Source organism: Telopea speciosissima, chromosome 2, assembly GCF_018873765.1.
Source record: "Telopea speciosissima isolate NSW1024214 ecotype Mountain lineage chromosome 2, Tspe_v1, whole genome shotgun sequence".
Taxonomy (NCBI): Eukaryota; Viridiplantae; Streptophyta; class Magnoliopsida; order Proteales; family Proteaceae; genus Telopea; species Telopea speciosissima.
In genome coordinates, this window is record NC_057917.1 from 82,164,933 (window position 1) to 82,185,915 (window position 20,983).

General features: G+C 39.0%; 1 protein-coding gene across 4 annotated transcripts in view; it reads left to right on the top strand.

Moving 5' to 3' along the window:
• The first annotated feature begins 3,587 nt into the window (after positions 1-3,587).
• Positions 3,588-20,983, top strand: part of LOC122652031 (ribosomal RNA large subunit methyltransferase I) — a 37,221-nt gene continuing 19,825 nt past the window's right edge. For all 4 annotated transcript variants that reach the window (XM_043845657.1, XM_043845658.1, XM_043845656.1 and 1 more), the window contains exons 1-4: positions 3,588-3,816; positions 12,508-12,733; positions 12,952-13,086; positions 16,586-16,808. In XM_043845657.1, coding sequence (XP_043701592.1) covers positions 3,726-3,816; positions 12,508-12,733; positions 12,952-13,086; positions 16,586-16,808 — 675 coding nt within the window. In that variant the 5' untranslated portion in view covers positions 3,588-3,725. The remainder of the gene's footprint in view (positions 3,817-12,507; positions 12,734-12,951; positions 13,087-16,585; positions 16,809-20,983) is intronic.

Genomic DNA, 20,983 nt, shown 5'->3' on the forward strand with positions numbered 1-20,983 from the left:
GGATTACCAAAATTAAGTGGCAAAGATTGAAATGTAGGGACTACCAAAATGAAGGCTCCTCAATTGGCTGGGAAACTCAGCAGCCTACTTGATGTGAGAGCTACCAGTGGGCAATGTCAGAACCTTGCCCCTATTTGCAGAGTCGGAGGCCTGAAAACCACGCCAGCTACATTGACAAAAGCTCCATTAAAGCAAGATACCAGAAAATATCAAAGATCAGCATAATAATACAAGATGCAAATAGAGGTATTCCCTGTCACTACCCACATTCACCTCACCGCACCAACCATCTCCATCATTTCAATTCTCAGCCAAATTAACTTGCAAACTGTTAACTTTAGCCTACCTCAGACACTCAACACCCTCAAAGACAAGGTTCAGACGAAGTGTTCAAGACTCAAGCTACATAATAGCTCACACATGTGTAAAGCAGGGGAAAAATCACTATTTGGCGACACAGTGTGAGTTCCCATTAATACTATTGCAGAGGACACAAGGTCTAAGGAAACCTCCACATTTACAACATGGCCTCACTGAAAATGCCATAATTACAGATTTAGCAGTCGCAAAGAAGGATGCGAGAAACCTCAGAGTCCTGCGCCATGGAAATGGTGAAGGGAGCGACAGATAACCAAGTGAGCGATTGGTTAGAGGTTCAAAAAATGGAAATTTCCATTTGACAACTTGTTCCAGCCTGTAAAATATAAACTCCATCTTGTTACAACCCTAGCTGTACTCGCACATTGAAATTCGTTCGTTGGATCGACAAAGAAAATGAGAAAGGAAGAGAGAGAGAAACAGATGATACAGAATTAATAATCGACAAATAACGCAATTACCGTATTACTTCGATTCTTTCTGCATAGGGCTTGAGCTTCTGCTAATATAACTCTGGGTTCGGAAATGGCTTCTGCACAATAGAGCCGGAGAAAACCACTCACGGCCCTGAGACGAGGGAGAGAGTGAGAAGACAGAACTAGAAAAAGGGAAAATTTGTTCGAAGTAAATTATTTCAGTGGAACGTTTTACCTCCGATTTGACCGCAAAACCTTTACGCCGCCTATCTGCAACTGTGCAACTGTGCAACTGTGTACCCCTGGCCCCACAAATCACAAGGACGGGAGTCTTATCGATAGCTTTAAAGCCGGCCCAAAGAGAGACCGGAAAGGGTTTGGTTCAAATTGAAACCGATTTTTATAGCTTCGATTGATCAAACCACAATTAATTTTTATTTATTCATTTATTTATTTTTTTCTGGTATAAGAGATAATTTATTCCATCAACATGTAGAACACATGGGAAGAGAAAAACACATCTCTTGTATCTATGGATCCGAATTGGATCAAACTACCGTACATGTGAGGAGATGATCACCATTGCACTTAGATGAGCATAGGGGACTAGTGAAAGACACTTCCGACCTCGAAGATGCATGGGGGGAGTAATGACAATGATAGATTTGTGAGTGATCCATTAAAGGTAGGGAGAGACAAAGTTTACCACAATTATAATTAAGAAGGGATAAAATAAAAGTTTGAAAATATTTTGGAAAAAAAAAAAGAATAAATGAAATTGAATGTTATAAATTTTTAAGTTATTTTCTAAAAGAAAAAAAAAATTTGAAACTAAATTGTATGGTTTAAAAAGAACCCCAATTTTTCTAGATTTTTATCCTCTCCAGCACGCATCCAACGGCTAGGCCTACATGATGCGCACCCAATCACACATCCCGATGCACATCATGCTAGCCCAATCATTGGATGCACGCTTGAGAAGCACTAGCACCGGAGAGGACATGGTTCCATATTTCCTCACCCATGGTTAGGAGATTCTCTTTATTCGTATGGAATGGATACTTTTGACCCTATAACATAAATGGTGGGAGTTAATGATGACATGGGAGCTTAATCACAATGTTACATCTCCTATAGTGAAGGAATTCTTCCTTCTCCACATGAGAAAGAAGGCTTAAATGTTTAATCCTCCTTAGTTTTTGGGAAAATATTCTATGTGGGGGAGTATGCACCCTACACGTGTGCCGACTAATGGGAGTATGTGCGGATGCACCAAGCAAGCGGTCATTATTGCCTTTCATGGGAGTGGGGCAATCCTTTCGCTCCCTCTATGTTTATGCTATGTTTAGGCATGGATGCTACACTCCCCCACAAGAAACTTTCTTAGTTTTGGGGGCAGTGTTCTATGTGGGAGAGCATGCCACCTGTATGTGTGGCAACCAATGGGAGCATGCATGAAGGCATTAGGTAGGCAATCATTACTATCTTTCATAGGGGCAGGGCAGTCATTTTTGCCCCCTATGTGTTTTGGGCATGGGTGCTACACTCCCCCACAATAAACTTTCCTCCTTAGTTTTTGGGGCAGTGGTCTATGTGGGGGAGCATGCCACCTTTATGTGTGGCATCCAATAGGAACACGCATAGAAGCATTAGGCAGGCGATCATTAATATCTTTCATGGGGGACAGGGTAGTCATTTTTGCCCCCTCTGTATCTAGGCATGGGTGGGTGTGCACGTGCAATGCCCAATGGGAGTGCATACAGAAGCATCAAGTAGGTGGTCATTACTGCCTTTCATGGCAAGGGGGGGGGGAGTCATATAGGCCCCTATGTGTCTGGGCATGAGTGCTACACTCCCCCGGTGCGGTATTCTATGTGGGGGAGCATGCCCCTGCTGTGCACGACAACTAATGGGAGCGCAAGCAAAGGCCTCAGGCAGGCAGTCATTTCAGCCTTTCATGGGGGTGGGACGATCATTTTGCCCCCCTCTCTATGTTTGGGCGTAGGGCACACCCTTTCAAATAGAGATCTTTTTCTCTTAAATTTTTTTATTTTTTTTGGAATTGGAAGCTTTCTATATATATTTTGTATAGAGGGGAGGGGATCGAACCGAGGAGGGGATAAGGTACCACCAGCCAGGAGACCTGAACTCGAGACCTCCTGGTGAGCATGGGCATGAAGCGCACCACGGCTCACCAACTGAGCTAGGTAGTTGTTGTTGATTTTATTTTTTTTTACTTTACTTTGCAATCAAATACCTTGAATTTTAGAAAGAAACATAAAAATTACATCTAATTACTATACGAGAAGGGTTTTAAGTACATTTTACAATCATGGTCACAAAATTTATTTCTTTTTATTTTCATTAAACCAATTTCACTTCCTTTTGGCTTCCTTTTCACTTGCATGTGGACAATATATTGGATCGATGGGCCACAATCTCAAACAAATCTGATTATTAAGAACTGAGTTATGTCTGAGTCGGACCAAGTTCGGTTAATTGGAATCGAATCGGAATTGATGGTGACCAATTATTTTCCTTGTTTTCTTTTTTTAGATAACAGAGCAATCATGAACCTGATTCCCAGTAATAGAACTATGCTTTACAGACACACTTTATGTTATGAACTTATGATTTGATATATTGAAAGTTTTTGGGGTGTTTGTGCCATTCGACCAAAATGAAGGGGTGTGCATGAAATTTTCCATACAAAATTTATTTTCACTGCTCCACTTCATTTTTAGGTTTTGGAATTTTATTCTGGATTTTGGTCTATCCGTGGCATAGGCGCAGAAATTACAAACAAAAAGGCAGTTTAATGTTTCATTTTCATCGGACAACCAAAGTGAAATTACAGAAGCTCCAATGCTATCCATTTGAGTCTTCCTCTCTGTTTGGCTTTGCTCTGGAGCACTCTAACTTGCTTGAAATATGCAGCTTCGCGCTCGCCTGATGAAGTCCGTAACTCTTCCATCTTCTCCTGCGTCTACCACCCTTCAAGAAATCGCTGCCAACAGCAAAGGTTGATCTTTTTTTTTTTTTTTGGATGAATAAAAATATAATTACGAAGAAAAAGAGGGAATATAGAAGCCCAAGGGCAGCAAGCCGAAACTAGGGACTAGATAGATAGGGCGCAAAATGGATGTAGGTAGGCCCCAGGAGACAACAATGAGCTTGTTCCTTGGGGAATCCTTCACATCACAAAGGTTCATCTTTCTCTGCGTATTTTAGTATTTGTGTGTATGTGTATGTAAATGCATTTATTTCCTTGATTCTCATTCAATCTAAAATCGCTAGGCATTTGGGTATTCTCAGCATTTTCTGATTGAAGCATGATTCTTGTCTCTATTGTAAACATATTCTCTCCCACCTTCCAGAGTGTTATTCTCTATTGGAATGCTACTGTGGGAAGCACTTAAATGGGTAATCGCATCACATATGAGAACCTTTCAAGAGATTTTTATTCGACCTGGAGACCTTTCTTAAGATGCTAGCTAGTTTAGTCAATAATCTTTTGACCAATCATAACATAAGCCTTGCTAGTTACTCGTTTTCATCTACTAACCTTTCTAAACACTACCACACTTTCACAGTGAAGAAGGGGCGGGGGGAGGACTCATGTCTGAGGACTGTCCAATGATTCTTTTGGGAAATGTGATTTTTAATGTTTCATATATAGGTGGTCAGCAACTCCGCCAATTCTGATGAATGTATTTGTTTTCTCTGAAATTTAATCTGAAGTTGCATACTTGTCATTTAAATCCGAGTACCTCTACTTGAAGTGTATTAGAATACTGTCTCTTCTCGTACTCTGTGTCTGTGATACCCAATCAGGAAGGGAGATTTTTTTCCAACTGCTTTCTAATTTTACCGCATTGCTGTCAATTTTTTCATTTCAATAATATTGCTAAAGGGCAAAGGCTATTATGAAGGTCTGAGGTGGTTATTGATTGGAATTATGCATTAGTAGCCAAATTGCATGCTTCTCCAAGTCTTGATTGATATGTGATTTCCTGTATACTAGATTTGCAAGTTCGACCATCACCTTGACTAGAGTGTTTATGTTATGAGAAGCAAGGTTTAAAGGTCAATAGTGGAACACAAGCATATGAGTGCCTCTTTTGGGTCATTTATACTTGTATAACAAGGAGTCATGGGTGAGGTAGTCTCTGGGTGTCGATACCTTGTATAGTTGTCAGGAAACTAAGTAGAAATCTAGAGTATTTATGTTTTGAGAAACAATGCTTTAAGGTTCACAATAGAACACAAGAACATGGGTGCTTCTTTTGGGTCATTTATACTTGTATAGCAAGGAGTCATGGATGAAGAACAGAAGTGCCTATGGGTTTCGATACCTTGTAAGTGTCAGAATTTGCTAAACCATCCAGAATAGTTTGTATCCAAGAGTATAGTAGAATAACTTAGAAGTTTCCTCTTATTCTTGATATTTATGGTCTTATAATTTCATTATGTGCTGGGGCCCAGCCAGGACTCAGGAGTTCTCTGTATGGGGTGGGGAGGCAGCGTAAATGTCTAAGGAGGAAATGATGGGGTTTGCCACCTCCCCACCTGTAACAAAAGAAGAAAAAAGAAAAAGAAAGAAAAAGAAAGGAGGTGGTAGCCTGGGTCCTATGTCATAGGATCTGTAGAAGGGGTTTGCTGCAGTCGAATAATAGGTCCTACGTCGGAGATTGACTGGAATGAGAAACAGAATGATCAGGTAATTAATGTTCCATCTGATTAAGTTTGTTTCTAGAGCTTTTTCTATAATTTTGTCACTTAAATGGAGTAAAAGTACATTTTGTGAGTTGTGAATATGTAATCAAGTTGATTTGTGCTCTCTTTAGTATTTGGGCCGGTGTCCATGCTGATCTCTTTATATGACACACGTCCATAAGGAATACCAAATACCCCAAACTGCTCCATGGGACTTGTTAAAACAAGAACCGTATACGAGCATTCATAGACATTCAGAGACTAGTAATTTAGCTGGCAATTCTTTAGTGACCAGATCCTTCTCATAGGGGTGGCATCTCACTCTCAGTCTTCGAGTTTACGCTCGCAAAGTGAGAGCGTGCTCTGAATTCAATTGTTTAGAGTGCCACTCTATGGGTTGAGAGTGTGATTGGAGTAAAATGCACTTCATATAATTATAAACATAATATGGGATTGTTTTTCATCTTATGATTTTAATTCGTTGTAGCTTAGAGCTAATGTAATAGCACATTGAGGTACACACATAGCTCTGAAGCCGCTTTTGACTTTACGTTATATTTAATTTTGACACTCTTGTGCTTTCATCCGTACAACTGCTCTTGCACTCATTTTGCATTTTGGGAACTGTGGTCATTTCCAACATAAGGAAATCAAATCCAAAAGATAAATATAGAAAGAAGAAACAGCAACAACAAACCTTAAAGTCATCTTTGTCATCAATATATTCTAATGTTTGGTAATTGGCTTTCGCCAATGGCCCACTGCTAGAGTTGGGCATATGACCCATCCTAAACCACTTTACATTTGAAATGTCTGGTGGGGTCTGGCCTTGTCCTTATGGCTTCTAGTCTTGATCTTGAGATGAGATTTATTGATGCAGTAGCATTATCACGGCTGGAATGACATATGACCCAATCTAGAAACCTAGACTGAGGCGAAGCTGATGCCATGGTTCGAAAACTTGTCTTGACCAGGTCGAGATTTCTGAGATCTCGGCGAGAATGCATTTTTTTGTTGGGGGGGGTTTGGAATGATGTTTCGGTGGGCAGTTGGCCATAGTTGGCTCGGAAACTTTAAGGGAAGCTTGTTTTAGGCTTAATGAACATATTTAAATCTTCAAATTCAAAAAAAAAAACCCCAATTTGGTGTTTTGGATTTGCACCATTGGTTGGCAGTAAAAGCCGAACCCTTAATGTAATATTGCCTATTCTACACATTGTTTGAATGATATGAGACATAATTGGCAAGTAAAACAAGTAAATTGTGCAATAATGGATGAAGACACATAATATTGAATAATTATTTAAGAAATAGTTAAAAAACTTAAAGTTTCTATTACAAACCACAAGATATAGTGAAGTGTTCACAATGCATATTACATAGACACCTAACCCAAGTACAATGAATGATACATAAGTCATAGACACCTTGCTATCCTACTCTTCCACGTCTCAACTCCCAAATCCCAACAATACAATAATATGAGTACTAAGGAGGTCGAGATTCTCAAAATTTTTGAAATTTCGGTCGAGTTATTCGAAACTGTGCATATATTGTGTCTAGTATGTCATCTCGTCTTGAGAAGCTTGAGATTCTCGAGATATTCGAGATCTCGCCGAGTTTTTGAATTATAGTTGACACAACCAGGCTTTTGGTCCAATAAGGGTTGGTAGCGGGTTTATTTAGTTATTTGCGGATATTTTTTTAAATGCATTTTATTTTATTTTAGAGTTGGATATATATAGGAGATTTGATTGAGTTGTTTCCATGTTTGATAAGAGTTGTTTAGTAGTTTATATTTCCAGATTACATAGGAAAATATGAGTTTTTTTATTTATTTTATATACTGAAGTGATCTTCATAATACCCAAATAGATTTCTTCCTAACCAGAAGGTCTGACAAATTGGTTTGTAAGGAACTAAGGACTATAAAGGTATCCCAGGAGAGAGCTTATCTACTCAACATAGATTGGTGGTCATGGATATGTGTCTCCTACTCTCCTCACGCAGTATCGTAAGATAGGCGAGCCTATTTGCCCCAAGGTACGGTGGTAGAACTTGAAAGGAGAATCCTTGAAGTCATTTACTAACAAGGTGGTCAAACAAGGAAAGTGGGACTTGGAGGGAGATATTAATTTGATGTCGAATGAGATGTCTACATGTATAAAGAAGGTGACTAAAGAGGTCCTATGGGAATCTAAGGAAAATGTCATTCTCCTAGGGAGACATGGTGGTGGGATGATGAGGTCGAAGCCTCCATCAAGACTAAGAAAGCTAGTTTCAAGACATGGCAAAGGACTAAAGATGTAGAAGATCTAAAAAGAGATAAATCTGCTAGAAATGAAGCTAAGAAGGTTGTGGGAAATGCAAGGGCGAAGAAATATGATGATCTCTATAACAACCTAAACACCAAGGAAGGGGAAAAAGTTATCTATAAGATACCTAGAATGAGGGAAAGGATGAATAAAGACTTCGCCCATGTTAGATGCATTAAAAGTGATGACAGTAGAGTCCTAGTAAGGGATGAGGACCATAGTTGTCACGTCGATCCAAGTCGGTGGAGGGGTGTCATGTCGATATATCGACATGTCGCCCGCCATGGCGTTGCCATGGCAAGCATGTCGACCATGTTTTATTTTTTATTTTCTCTATTTTTAATGTGTTAATAGATGTATACTCAAGTCATGTTTTATTTTTTCTCTATTGTTTCTCAAGTTTTAAGAAGAAAATTCAGAAATCGAAGAAGAAATCGAAGAGGGAAAGAAGAAATCGAAAGAAATTGAAGAGGGAAGAAGAAATCGAAGACAGGAAGAAGAAATCGAAGAGGGAAAGAGAGACAGGAAGCAGGAAGAAGAAATCGAAGAGGGAAAGAGAGACAGGAAGAAGAAATCAAAGAGGGTCGCCATGGTGAGGGTCGCCATGGTGTAGGTCGCCATGCAACCCTCTCCAGCGCCAGGACGCCGACGCCATGGCGACGCCATGACAACTATGATGAGGACATTGAGGAGAGATAGAATCGTTATTTCTACAACATACTTAATGAAACCAATCCGAGTTATAGCGGACCAGGATAAGGTTCTACACATCAAGTCACTTGTTGGAGGTATATACGTAAAATTAGGGTTTCTGAAGTAAAAGAAGCACTAAGAAGGATGAAAATAGCCCAGACTCCTGGACCAGATGGGGTCCCAATAGAAGTGAGGAAGAGTTTAGGAATCTATTGCTTATCTTGGTTAACTAAGCTGTTTAATAAGATTATGTGCACTGAGAGAATGCCACATGAATGGAGGAGAAGCTTTGTGCGATTTACAAAAATAAAGATGATATCCAAAGTTATCTATCTACTTAGCAGACTCATGGAAAGATTTAGAGAGAGCAAAAAGGATTTTCATATGACCTTTATTGACCTAGAGAAAGCTTATGACAGAGTTCCTAGGGATTTAATCTGGCATGTTCTAAAGATGAGAAATGTATCAAGTAAATATGTGGACTTAATTAAAGGTATGTATGATGGTGTGGTGACTAGTGTTAGAACTGTAAAGGGTCAAGGTAGTGAGTTCCCAATCACAAGTGAGTTACACCAAGGATCAGCCTTGAGCCCTTATCTGTTTGCACTTATCGTGGATGAGTTAACTAGAGACATCCAAGGTGAGGTTCCTTGGTGCATGTTTTTTACTAATGACATTGTTTTGGTGGATGAGACACAGGCTGGAATTAATACCAACCTGGAGCTATGGAGATCAATCTTGGAATCAAAAGATTTTAAGATAATTAGAATGAAGACGGAGTATATGGTTTGTAACTTTAGTAAGGTCGAGATGGATAATGAGGGGGTAAAAGTTGATGAGATAGAGATTCCGAAAAGTGATCATTTCAAGTATCTAGGACCAATCACTAGTAAGGAAGGTGATATAGAAGATGATGTCTCACAGAGGATTGGAGTAGGTTGGATGAAGTGAAGAGGTGCATCCGGAGTGTTATGTGATTGACGGATTCCTTTAAAGTAAGGAAAATATTATAAGACAATCATAAGACCGGCTATGATGTATGGCACGAAGTGTTGGGCTGTCAAGAAGCGTCATATAGATAAGCTAAGTGTTGTAGAGATGGGGATTTTGAGATGGATGAGTGGCAAAACCAGGAAGGATAAATGTTGAATTATTTATCCACCCGTGTCCCCCTTTGGATAGTCCGCCGTGTTAGAGTTCCTGTATGATATACATATTGTTTCCTTCCTTTCCTACAAGGTCGGCCTTTTAGAGAAAGTGATTCCAACATGGTATCAGAGCAGGCAGGGGTCACGGTATCGAGTCCCCCTGGGAGCGGGCAGGTGTTGAATTATTTATCCACCCGTGTCCCCCTTTGGATAGTCCGCCGTGTTAGAGCTCCTGTATGATATACATATTGTTTCCTTCCTTTCCTACAAGATCGGCCTTTTAGAGGAAGCGGTTCCAACAATAAAATAAGGAATGATGATAATAGAGCTGGACTGGGAGCATAATTCAAAAACTTGTTGAGATCTCGAAAAACTCGAGCTAGTCGAGACGAAATACCATATGAAATAGAAAAATGCAAAGTTTTGAAAAACTCGACCGAGGTTGCCTTTTATAAAAAGGCACAAACTCAAGCTTCATTTCGAGATTTCGATATAGAGGCTGCTGTTTTGGTCTGGAGAAGTGGGGAAAACTTGGTTTCTTCACTTTTTGGCCACATCATCATTCCTTGCTACTGGGATACACTACGAAGAGATCATTTACAATGCAGCTGTGGAGGAATACTCTCGTTTCTTCTCAAACACTATGACATGGCATTCATATGTCATGCAGACAAAGAACAATGCACATTGTCTCCATCGGACGTGGAGTGGTCTTGATCGACCATGTTAGAGTTCATATCACTAGGCAGTCACTTGTTGGGAGTTGGGACTTGGGAGACTTATGTATTATTGTTCATTGTACTTGGTACATGGTATTTGGTACTTGGTACCAAGGTGTCTATGACAGTATGAGTGTATGACTTATGTAATGTATTATTGACTTATTGTTCATTGTAGTAAGTGGGGGTAAGGCTGCGTATATTATGACCCTCCCAAGACCCTGCAGTGGCGGGAGCATCATGCATTGGGTATGCCCTTTTTTTGTTTACTATTGTAAGTGATGTATTTTGTAGTAGAAACTTTAAGTCTTCAACTATTTATTTTCAAGATTGTGTCTTCATCCATTATTGCATAATTTACTTCTTTTACTTTCAAACAATGTGTAGAATAGGCAATATTACATTAAGGGTTCGGCCTTTACTGCCAACCAAGGGTGCAAATCCAAAACACCAAATTGGGTGTGTGTGTGTTCCCCCCCCCCTCCAAATTTGAAGCTGTAAATATGTTTATTAAGCCTAAAACGAGCTTCCTTTAAAGTTTCGGAGCCAACTATGGTCATTTGCCCACCGAAACATAGTTTCAAAACCAAAAAAAAAGAAGCATTGTTTTGCCGAGATCTTGCCAACTTGACCTGGTCGAGATGGCTGTTCGAGACAAGTTTTGAACCTAGACTGGGAGTAGCCTCGATTCAAGATAAGCTACGAGAAAGTCGTCTGAGGTGGCATGATCATGTTCAACGGAGGCCTTCGGATGCTCCAGTTCGGAGGATTGATTTGATCCTAATTGAAGCATCTAAAAGAGCTAGTGGCAGGTCTAAAATGACCCTTGGAGAAGTGGTGAGGAAAGACATGCATAGTTTAGGTCTTGTTTCAAGTATGACGTCGAATAGAGCTGATTGGAGGGAAAGGATCCATGTTGCCGACCCCGGTTAGTGTATATGAGACTGATTTGTTGTTGTTGTTGTGTCCCTTTTCTTTTCCTTAAATATTTTTATCTTGCTTTCAGTGGGATCCATGTAGCCAATCCCATTTAGTTGGGATAAGGCTGAGTTGTTGTTGTATTTATTTATATGCATGTAACCTAATCATTGGAATTTAGTGATTATTGTTTAAAATTTGAGTTCAAGGTACCTTCAGGGCAGTGGAGTGGTTGGCTATTGCTTCTACCTTCTTCTTCTCCATCTTGCTTCCATCTTCCTTCAAACTCAGGTACATCCTATATCTTTCCGTCCTCATTTATTTCTTCTCTCATCTGTTCTGTTGTTCTTCCTATTATTTTCTTCTTTCCTGTTCCTTGCTCCTTCCTCTTCCATCTTCTTCTCTTCTTCGTGCTATGCTGCTATTGTTTTGTCAGTTCTGTTATAACAGTACTAGCAGCACACTTAATCCGATCGATATCTCTCACCCTTAATATTTTCAACCCCAAATTTGTTGTGCTAACACCTATCCAAGGGGTGACTCAGTCTATGGAATCTGGTGCCAATTACTCACGTGGGCTGTGGGAAACAAATTGAGTTTCAGATCTGATATCCCTTGTTTCGCCTGGTATAATTTCATTAGTTTTTTAAATTCTGGATTGTTCTTTCGGGTGGTTATGAACTGGATTCAAGAGGGTATTGTGTTAGGATTCATGTCCTTATAGCATGTCCAAATTCAAATTACTTCAAGCTGGAAATGTTTAAAGTTCTCTGTCTGTGTGCATGTAGATGAAAGAATTCTTTTGAGGTGATTCTGTTAAGTCTATAACTCACTGACCTTGTTTAAAATACCTTAACTGCTATTCTACAATATCACCTTTTCAGGAAACATTTCCTCCTTTATTTTGGATATCTAATTATTGTACTGTTTCAACCTTATTGGACTCCTTTTACTTCCTTTAAGGAATTATGCAGAATATTTCCTGTCTGTGTTTTGGATTTAATTTTTTATTTATGTAATCAATGGTTTTGATTCATTGCAAGTCCTATCTAGAGCTTATCTGGCCCCCTGAAAATGTAGATGCTAACCTTTAAGAATTTAGTGATATGTACAGATTTCAGTGTAAGACTTACTACTTGATGGTTTTCTACCAAAAAACAAAGACTTACTACTTGATGGTTCTCTATCGGTTTTGGTTCCTTAGGTATTGCAAAACTTGTCTTGAAAAAGGGCAAGACCCAACTTTTCAAGGATGGAAGTCCAATGGTTTATAGTGGTGCAGTGGACAGGATAATTGGTAGACCACCACCCAAATCCGGAGATGTTGTGCTAGTAGCAGATGGGACAGAAAAGCCCATTGGATGGGGGATGTACAATGCAGTCTCCATGTTTTGTGTTCGCCTCATGCAACTAGAAGAAGAGACAGCAAGGTACATGACTCCCCTTATAAGGCCTCTTGAGTGTGGCCCCATTTTTCCAAAGACAAAAAAAGGCCGTACCCAGTGCACAAGGCTCCCGCCACTGAGGGGTCTGGGGAGGGTCATAATGTACGCAGCAGTTTTATTTTTCCAAAGAGACTACAATTTTATTTTATTCTCTAATAAAATGAATTACTTTTTTTTTTTGGGGGGGGGGGGGGGGGTTGCAGAGATCCATCTTGTGCATTGAACATGGAGAAGCTTCTTGAAACTAGAATTCATGGTGCTCTAGAATTACGTAGGAGTCTTGGGCTTCCATCTATGGATACAAATGCATATCGTCTTGTGAACAGTGAAGGAGACAGGTATGCATCATTATTTATATGTTAATTTCTCCATTTTCTTTGTATTTTATTTTTCTGTTTCATTCATAAATTTTTATTCATAGACATAATGAATTGTATTAACAAGTCCCAAACCCAGATCAAATACAGATTGTGAACGAAATAGATAACCTTTTATCTTAGTGCATCAGAATAATAAATCATCTCACCATTGGTAGAATGGAATATCTTTATTTGCATGCATTTCATGCATATAAGTCATCTTTGTTTTGTTCCAAATAGGCAACTCTTCTGTGTCTGTTCAAATGGATAATTTGGTTGGAACACCACCATCCAGTATACAATTTATATGCTACAAAGTATACAAAGTGTACAATTTCTAGGATTCTCTCATATATTACAAAGTCATATTTATTATTCTTTACAGGACAATTTCAATTTTATGATCTTCTTGTTTATTATTTCTTGTCACCGAATCCAGTGAGTATGCTTTATTATTTTCTATAGCATGTCCTAGTCTTCTAGAATACTGCAATTGTATTGCATAAATAAACTCTATCCTGTTTGTTGGTGCATGTTCACTGATCCAATTGAAGACCTTGCTTGGCCTGCTATATTAGGCTGTAGATGACAGGAGAATAAGAGAGAAAACATGATCAGGGAACAATGAAGTTTCAATAAATGCAAGGGAGGAAATAGAGACTAATGAGATTTTTGTTTTGAAGACCTAATGTGTCTTAAAGTGTGCATATGCTCACTTAAAATTTTTGTTTTACATTCCAGTGGGGGTTTATCATTCATTAAGGCAGGTTTGTTGTTTGGATAATAATGGTTACTGTTGACAGTTGTCATAATTCTTCTGATGAGCAATAAAATATTCTTTTGTTGTCAATTTAAAAAAAAAAAAAAGAGAAAAAAAAGAGAAAAAAAAAGAGAGAGAGAAGAACAAGCTGTACACACCTTTGCATGCATCAGTGTACTTAAAAAGTGGGTTGGGCCGTTGAGGTGCACACCTTGGACTAGGCAAATTGCTATGAACTGCATGAGGTTTGTGCTTCACTGCCTGAGGAATTTATTTATCACATAGATTTCAGTGAAAATAGTGCGGTGAGGAATTGAAGACTGATGTTGGGGAGATACCCCTCTCATAGAATTAAAACAGGGTGGATGAAATTGAGCAGTGCTTTGAGAGTTTTATATGATCAAAACATTCCATTAAAACTCAAAAGGAAAATTTTATAGGACAGCCATAAGACCAGCAATGTTGCGTTGAGCTGAGTGTTGGGCAACAAAGTAAAACAACACACGAATAAAATGTGTAGTTGAGGTAGATGAGTGGCAAAACCAGAAGAGATAAAATAAGAAATGAACACATAAGAGGGGATTTAGGAGTGTCCCTGATGGGTCACGAGTTGAAAGAGGGTTCTTTGAGTTTGATTTGATTGGAGCATGTATGGTGCAGGCCATTGAACAAGGTTCATGTTTCGATTTCGGTGGCCATTTTGACCATGGTTGAAACCGAAATATTTCAGCTGAAAGAGCGAAATGGCTATTTCAGTACCCAAAAGATGGAATTTTGCCCTGAAACTTTAGCGAGTGCCTATTTAAGCATGATTACACATGTTTGAATTAATATATTAGAAAAAAAACACCCAAAGTAGTAGTTTGGCTTTGGACCCATGGTTGCTAGTGTTTAGGTGTAGCATATTTTATCCTTTTCCTTATATAATTTTGTTGAATTATTTATCCACCTGTGTCCCCTTTTGGATAGTCCGCCGTGTTAGAGCTCCTGTATGATATGCATATTGTTTTCTCCCTTTCCTACAAGGTTGGTCTTTTAGAGGAAGCGGTACCAACTTGGTATTAGAGCAGGCAAGGGTCACGATATTGAGTTCCCTTGGGAGCGGGCAGGTATTGAATTATTTATCCACACGTGTCCCCCTTTGGATAGTCCGCCGTGTTAGAGCTCCTGTATGATATGCATATTGTTTCCTCCCAATAAGCCTTCTTAGGTGATTCCATAAGTTGATTTATAACACCTACATCAAAGGATATATCTGGCCTGGTAGCAATAAGATAAATAAACTTACAAACTAACCTCCTTTACTGATGTTTATCAGCAAGCTCTTCGTCATCATTAATGGTTAACTATATTTCATTACCAGATATATAATTGTATCATCAATATATACAAATAACACAATCACTCTAGAGTCCTGTTGACGAACAAAAAATGAGTGATCATAATAGCACTGCTTAAATTCAAACTTGGTAACAATGGAGTTGAACTTATCAAACCAGGCTCTAGGTAACTGTTAGTTGCCTTATAAAGTCTGCAAACTTTACCAGCATTCTCCCCCGAGCAACATATCCGGGAGGTTGCTCCATATACACTTCGTCATGCAAAACACCATATAAAATTACTTTTTTGATATCTAGCTGATATAATGGCTAGTCAAAATTAACAGCTAAAGAGATAAGCCTGCATATGGAATTGAGATGAGCAACAGGCAAAAATCACAAAATAATCTACACCATAGGTCTATGTATACCCCCTTTGCAACCAAATAGGCTTTAAGCTGTTCAACAGAGCCATCTGGGTTATACTTAATAGTATACACCCAACGACACTTTATAGATCCTTACCTGTAGGTAAATCTACCAAGGTCCAAGTTTGGCGAGAAAACAAGGCATCTATTTCCATGTCCATGGCAAACTTCCATCTAGGATGAGATAAGGCTTCATGATAGGTATTAGGAATAGAATGACAAGATTGGGACAAAGCAAAACTATGTATAGACGATGATAGGTGAGAAATGAAAAAAAAAAAGAAAAAAAAGAAAAAAAAGAAAAAAAAAAATAGCAATGGAATAAGCAACCATGATTCTCGTGTACAAGAAAAAGAACTTTTACGGAGTGCCCATCATAGTTGTCAAGGCGTCCAGGCGCTTTGGACGCCTTGATCGCTTAATTGATGTCACCTTGAATTTGGACCTTCTTCAACGCCTTGGGTCGCCGAGACGCTGTGAGTCTGTGACAACTATGGTGCCCATTGGTAAGTCGTCAGACAAAGGGGTAGGAACTGTAGGCAAGGAGTCAGACTGAGTGGAGGGCACTGAAGAAGGAGCATGAACCGCAGGCAGTGGCTTGGGATGGCGCAAATACACTTGTGGTGCTTTCCTAACTCATATCCTCCAACTTTTAAATCCCTACCCTTGTTCATAAACTCAATTGCCGCTAGGGTTTGATATTTAGGGCCCATAACCTGCATGAATCAGAATTTCTCTTAAACCTTCCTGGGTGGTCACTATCATGAATATGTCATGAATATGTACTCATGCTTTTAGCAGTTTCTTATGAATTGTTGAACCTTTGGGTCTTCATTTTGTTACTGAATGTGTGCATGTTACTGGACTCAGCTTTTCCCTGTTTTAAACTGATAGTTTTCATTGCATAATGTATTTCTTTGAGGCTGTTAGCTTCCTTGTTTTTAGATTTTGTTACTTTGCTTCTATTGCAGGTTGTCGGGTCTAATTGTTGATGTTTTTGGCAATCTTGCTGTAGTAGCTTCATCCGCTGCTTGGGTTGAGAAATATAAATCAGAAATTGAGTCCTGCATCAGTAGAACCTGTGACATTGATCTTATAAGGTGGAGACCATCTGTTGATATCTTAAAAGAAGAAGGATTGGATGTATCAGATCTAGGAGAACCACACCCATCCCATTCGCTTGAGAGGGTGAAGGTTTGAAACTGCTTACTGCCTTAATATCAAGATACCAAGATTGTTCTGTTAAATATCATAACAATGGCATAATTTATGGGATCTGACTTTGTTCTTTGTAGTATTGATATTGTAATTCGGCCAGAACTAAAAGAGACCAGGAACAAAAATTAGAGAAAGAGAAAAGAGAAGAAGAATGGGGAGACCAAGATGATGAAGAGAAGATGGAGGAAAGGTCGGGCGATAGAAGTGAAGTAATCTACCGCCTCAGCCACTGTATTTATATTAATCTGAATAGGTTACATAACGGAACTAAAACTCTTAGCTACCTAAGTCTAAAGCCTAAACATAATAGGAAATTAAAGTGGAATTACAATAGGAAATAAATAAATAAATATAGCCTAACTAAGACTAAGAATATAATCCCATGGTATTGAGGTCTATGAACATCCATGGACCTGCAACCGAGAACACACTTTCTAACAGTCCCCCTCAAGCTGTAGTGTGTATATATATAAATATAGGGAGAATTTCTTTTACCCCCCCTGGAACTAGCCCAGAACTCCTGTTACCTCCACGATTTGAAAACATTACAACCGCACCCTGGAACTAGCGGTGTTAACTTTAAACCTTAAAAAAAGAAAAAGACCCTTTTAACCCTGTTATATCCCTTCATATAACCGATCCAATTGACGATTCTACCTTTACCCTCCTCCTCCTGAGAACACCACTGCCCACCCATCTTCTGTAAAACTGTAAACCCATGTCCACATCTGTGACCCAGTCCCACCCTCAACCCCTGTTCTTCATCCCAATCTACCTGTCCCACCCCCATCCTTTGCAAGAAACCGAGAAAAGTGAATTCTGCAATTTATTTTGTGGAGCTTCTGGTAATGAATCGGTATGCTTCGGTGTAGACCCAGTTTCACTTGAAAGTACTGAAGTTCTGCCTCCTGCCCCAAATGGTCTTTGCCTGGAGCAAATTGGGAATGGATCCTACATCAATTTGGCTCCTCAATTGTGACAGCAGTGATACCACTGCAAAAGCAGTCCAGGCCCAAACATAGGAGCGGATGAATATCAGATCTCCATGGTATGACCAAAAAATCACCAACAATGAAGCTAAAACAGAAAATCTAACAGAATTTAATGACAATAAATGTTCATGTGTATTTTCATAAAATACATCACAGTTGGTGAGACAAATTTCTTAAAAAACCGGCAACCTTGATCAAATATCAGAGTTGTCTGAAATAAGTGGTTTTTTTCGGGAGAAGATGAAAAACTTAACATTAATTATGGTTTACAATAAATAGAAAATCGAAATTCTTCTTTTGGTCTTCGTATTTTCTCATTTCACTCCCTTTTTTAGTTTTGAGGTTTTGTAATTTATTCTTGTTTTTTCATCACCCACTGATTTTTCTTCCTTTAATTTTAAATCGCTCCAAAATCCCTCACCCTCTCTCTCTCCGAAATCCATGAATTGATCGTCTTAGACACATTTGGATTCTGATTCTTTGTTTGATTTGGGTTCTATTCCGGTGACCTCTTACAGATGGTTCCAGCATACCCGTCTCTCAGGGTCGAATTTCTCGACGATTTGAACTAAAAAGGTACCCTTTTTTGTCATCTGGTTCATGTTCTTTGATCCGCGTGTTTTTTATTTTTTGAAAATTTTGTTGAGATCTTAGAAGGTGAACCTGAAGGAGAATACTAGGTTTTCTTTCTTTTCATTTTGGTGGTTTCTGGCACATGTTCTTCAATTATGGGCGATTGATCATTCTCCAATTTTATTTTTCTTTTCCAGTGTACTGATACTATGAGAAAGGAAATTTCTGACCTCGATCCTCTTTCAGCCTTAAAATTCCATTAACCAATCTGTCAAGAAAACTCCAATAACACACAAGAATCAGATTTCTTAAATGGGTATTGAGAGTTTCAGTGCAAAAGTCCAATTTTCATCCAAAAAAACTCATCCTTTCCAAGAGAGATCAACTGTAAAATTGGAGAAGAGATTCTGGGAGAAAAATTTACTTGTACATGATGAGCAGGTCGTCGAGATTGTTCGCCTAGGAGAACAGTAGGATGCCAATATGTCTTCGTCAGAGATTAATGGCCTTAGGAAGATCACCTTTGATGGAGAAGAAAGAGTTTGCAAAGACTAAACCTCAACCCTAACTTGTCTCCCTTGCGATTTGGGGTTTTTGCATAAAGGGTAAAATGGTAAGTTTGCCCTTCTTCAAGGGTAGTTTGACCATTTAGTAAAATATAACCTCATGATGTCATCACTTAACAGGAATCAACTAACGGAGTGGACCACTCTGATATTAGTGCGTAAAAGTGGGGGGAGGTACGTGTAGTTTTTTCAAATCATGGGGGAAACATGAGTTCTGAGGTAGTTCCAGGGGGTACAAGAAATTTTCCCTATGGGGGCTAGATATCGTTCTAGCACAAATGAACCCTCAAATCCACAAGGTAGGAAACCCTAATTCCACAACGGAAAATAGAGAAGAAATGGCTTGTTTTATAATTTTTGAGATGAGATTACAAGCGCCCAAAGAGACCTTATTTAATAGGTCATAGGACATACGGACTTACAAAACTGCGCCAAAATTCAAAATAAAAAAATTGCACCAAAATTCAAAATAAAAAAATGGCGTAAAAAACGGATGGCCTTGAAAACAAAGGAATTTCAAAAAAACGCCTTGGTTGAACCGGGCTTTGCCCATTAACTTGTAGATCTCTGTCTCCATTTCCGAAAACATATTATAATAGCGAATCGGCCAAGTGTGGACAAAGTTATGCCGTTAAGAAGTTAGCCCTGAGAAAATTAGTATTTTTTGTCGAACCGGGTCACCTTCTGCTGGTCTAGGGAGTTCAGGAACTATGCCGATATTTCCTCTACATCAATATATATCTCCCATACCCAGAACAACCATCAAGAAGTGCAGGTCGAAACAACGCTTTTGTAAACATATCACCAAGTTGATTGCCGGAGTTGAAATAATCCCTTGCATAATTGCATTCCTCACAAAATGACAATCGACCTTAATATGCTTGGTCCTGATGAGGACATCACTCAAGGATTTATGCAGCCCTTGTGCACTGGGTACGGCCTTTTTTTATATATATATATATATATATGGGGTCAAAATTATTATGTACTAATGTTGCAAAGGAGTTATTGCTGGAAAAGTAGTTTTTAGGGAGTTATTTCCTTTTTTTTTTTTTTTTTTTTTTTCCATTTTGGGTTTAAAAAGACTGTATTTGGAGATGGAAAAAAGGAAGCAAGCAAGGAAGGAATGAAAGCATGAGTGATTCTATGCAATTCATGGTGTGAAGCCACGATGGAGTGACTCCAATATGGTGTGAAGCCAAGATGATATTCTTCTTTCTTCTCTACCTTCTTCCTCTTCTCCTTCTTCTATCCACTTCTCCTCTCTTTCAAACTCTATATCTACAACAAACCATCCCTATTTGATCCCCCAAATCCATTGTTGTTTAGTCCATCATATTTCTCTCAACCTCCATTTTCATTTCCTGAGAGCATTCCATTTGTTCTTTCAACTACAACAGCCTGTAAACCCCAATAAATCATACTTATGATTAGAATAGGATTGGTTTGTGGTTTGATGTGGTTTCCCAAACCTGTCCTACATCAAGTCCTCTCATGGAAAACTAGATTGCTGGAAATATAAATTGCAGCTTGATTATCACAATGCATCGTCGTTGGTTTAGGAATTGAGAACCCCAACTCTTGTAGGAGAGACTTCAACCACATCAACTATGCTATAGTATGAGCCATAGCTCTATATTCAACTTCTTCACTCAACCTAGCCATAGTAGTCTGCTTCTTACTTCTCCAGGAGACAAGATTACCACCAATAAACGTATAATATCCAATGGTAGATTTACGATCTTTGGCAGCAACAGCCCAATCAGTATCAGAGTATCCCACATTCCCACCACACCAGTGTGACCATGACGACTAGAAATAAACCTTTACCACGAGCACCTTTAAGATACCTTAGAATGCGATAAGCAGCACCCAAATGAGCGTGTTTAGGATCTTCATAAATTGATTGATGACTCTAACAACAAAGGAATATCCGGATGAGGATGCAATATTGGGGTTGCTAGAAGACACCTTCGCAAAATTACTATCAGATGCAAATGTATTGGCGGTTTGTGGAGCC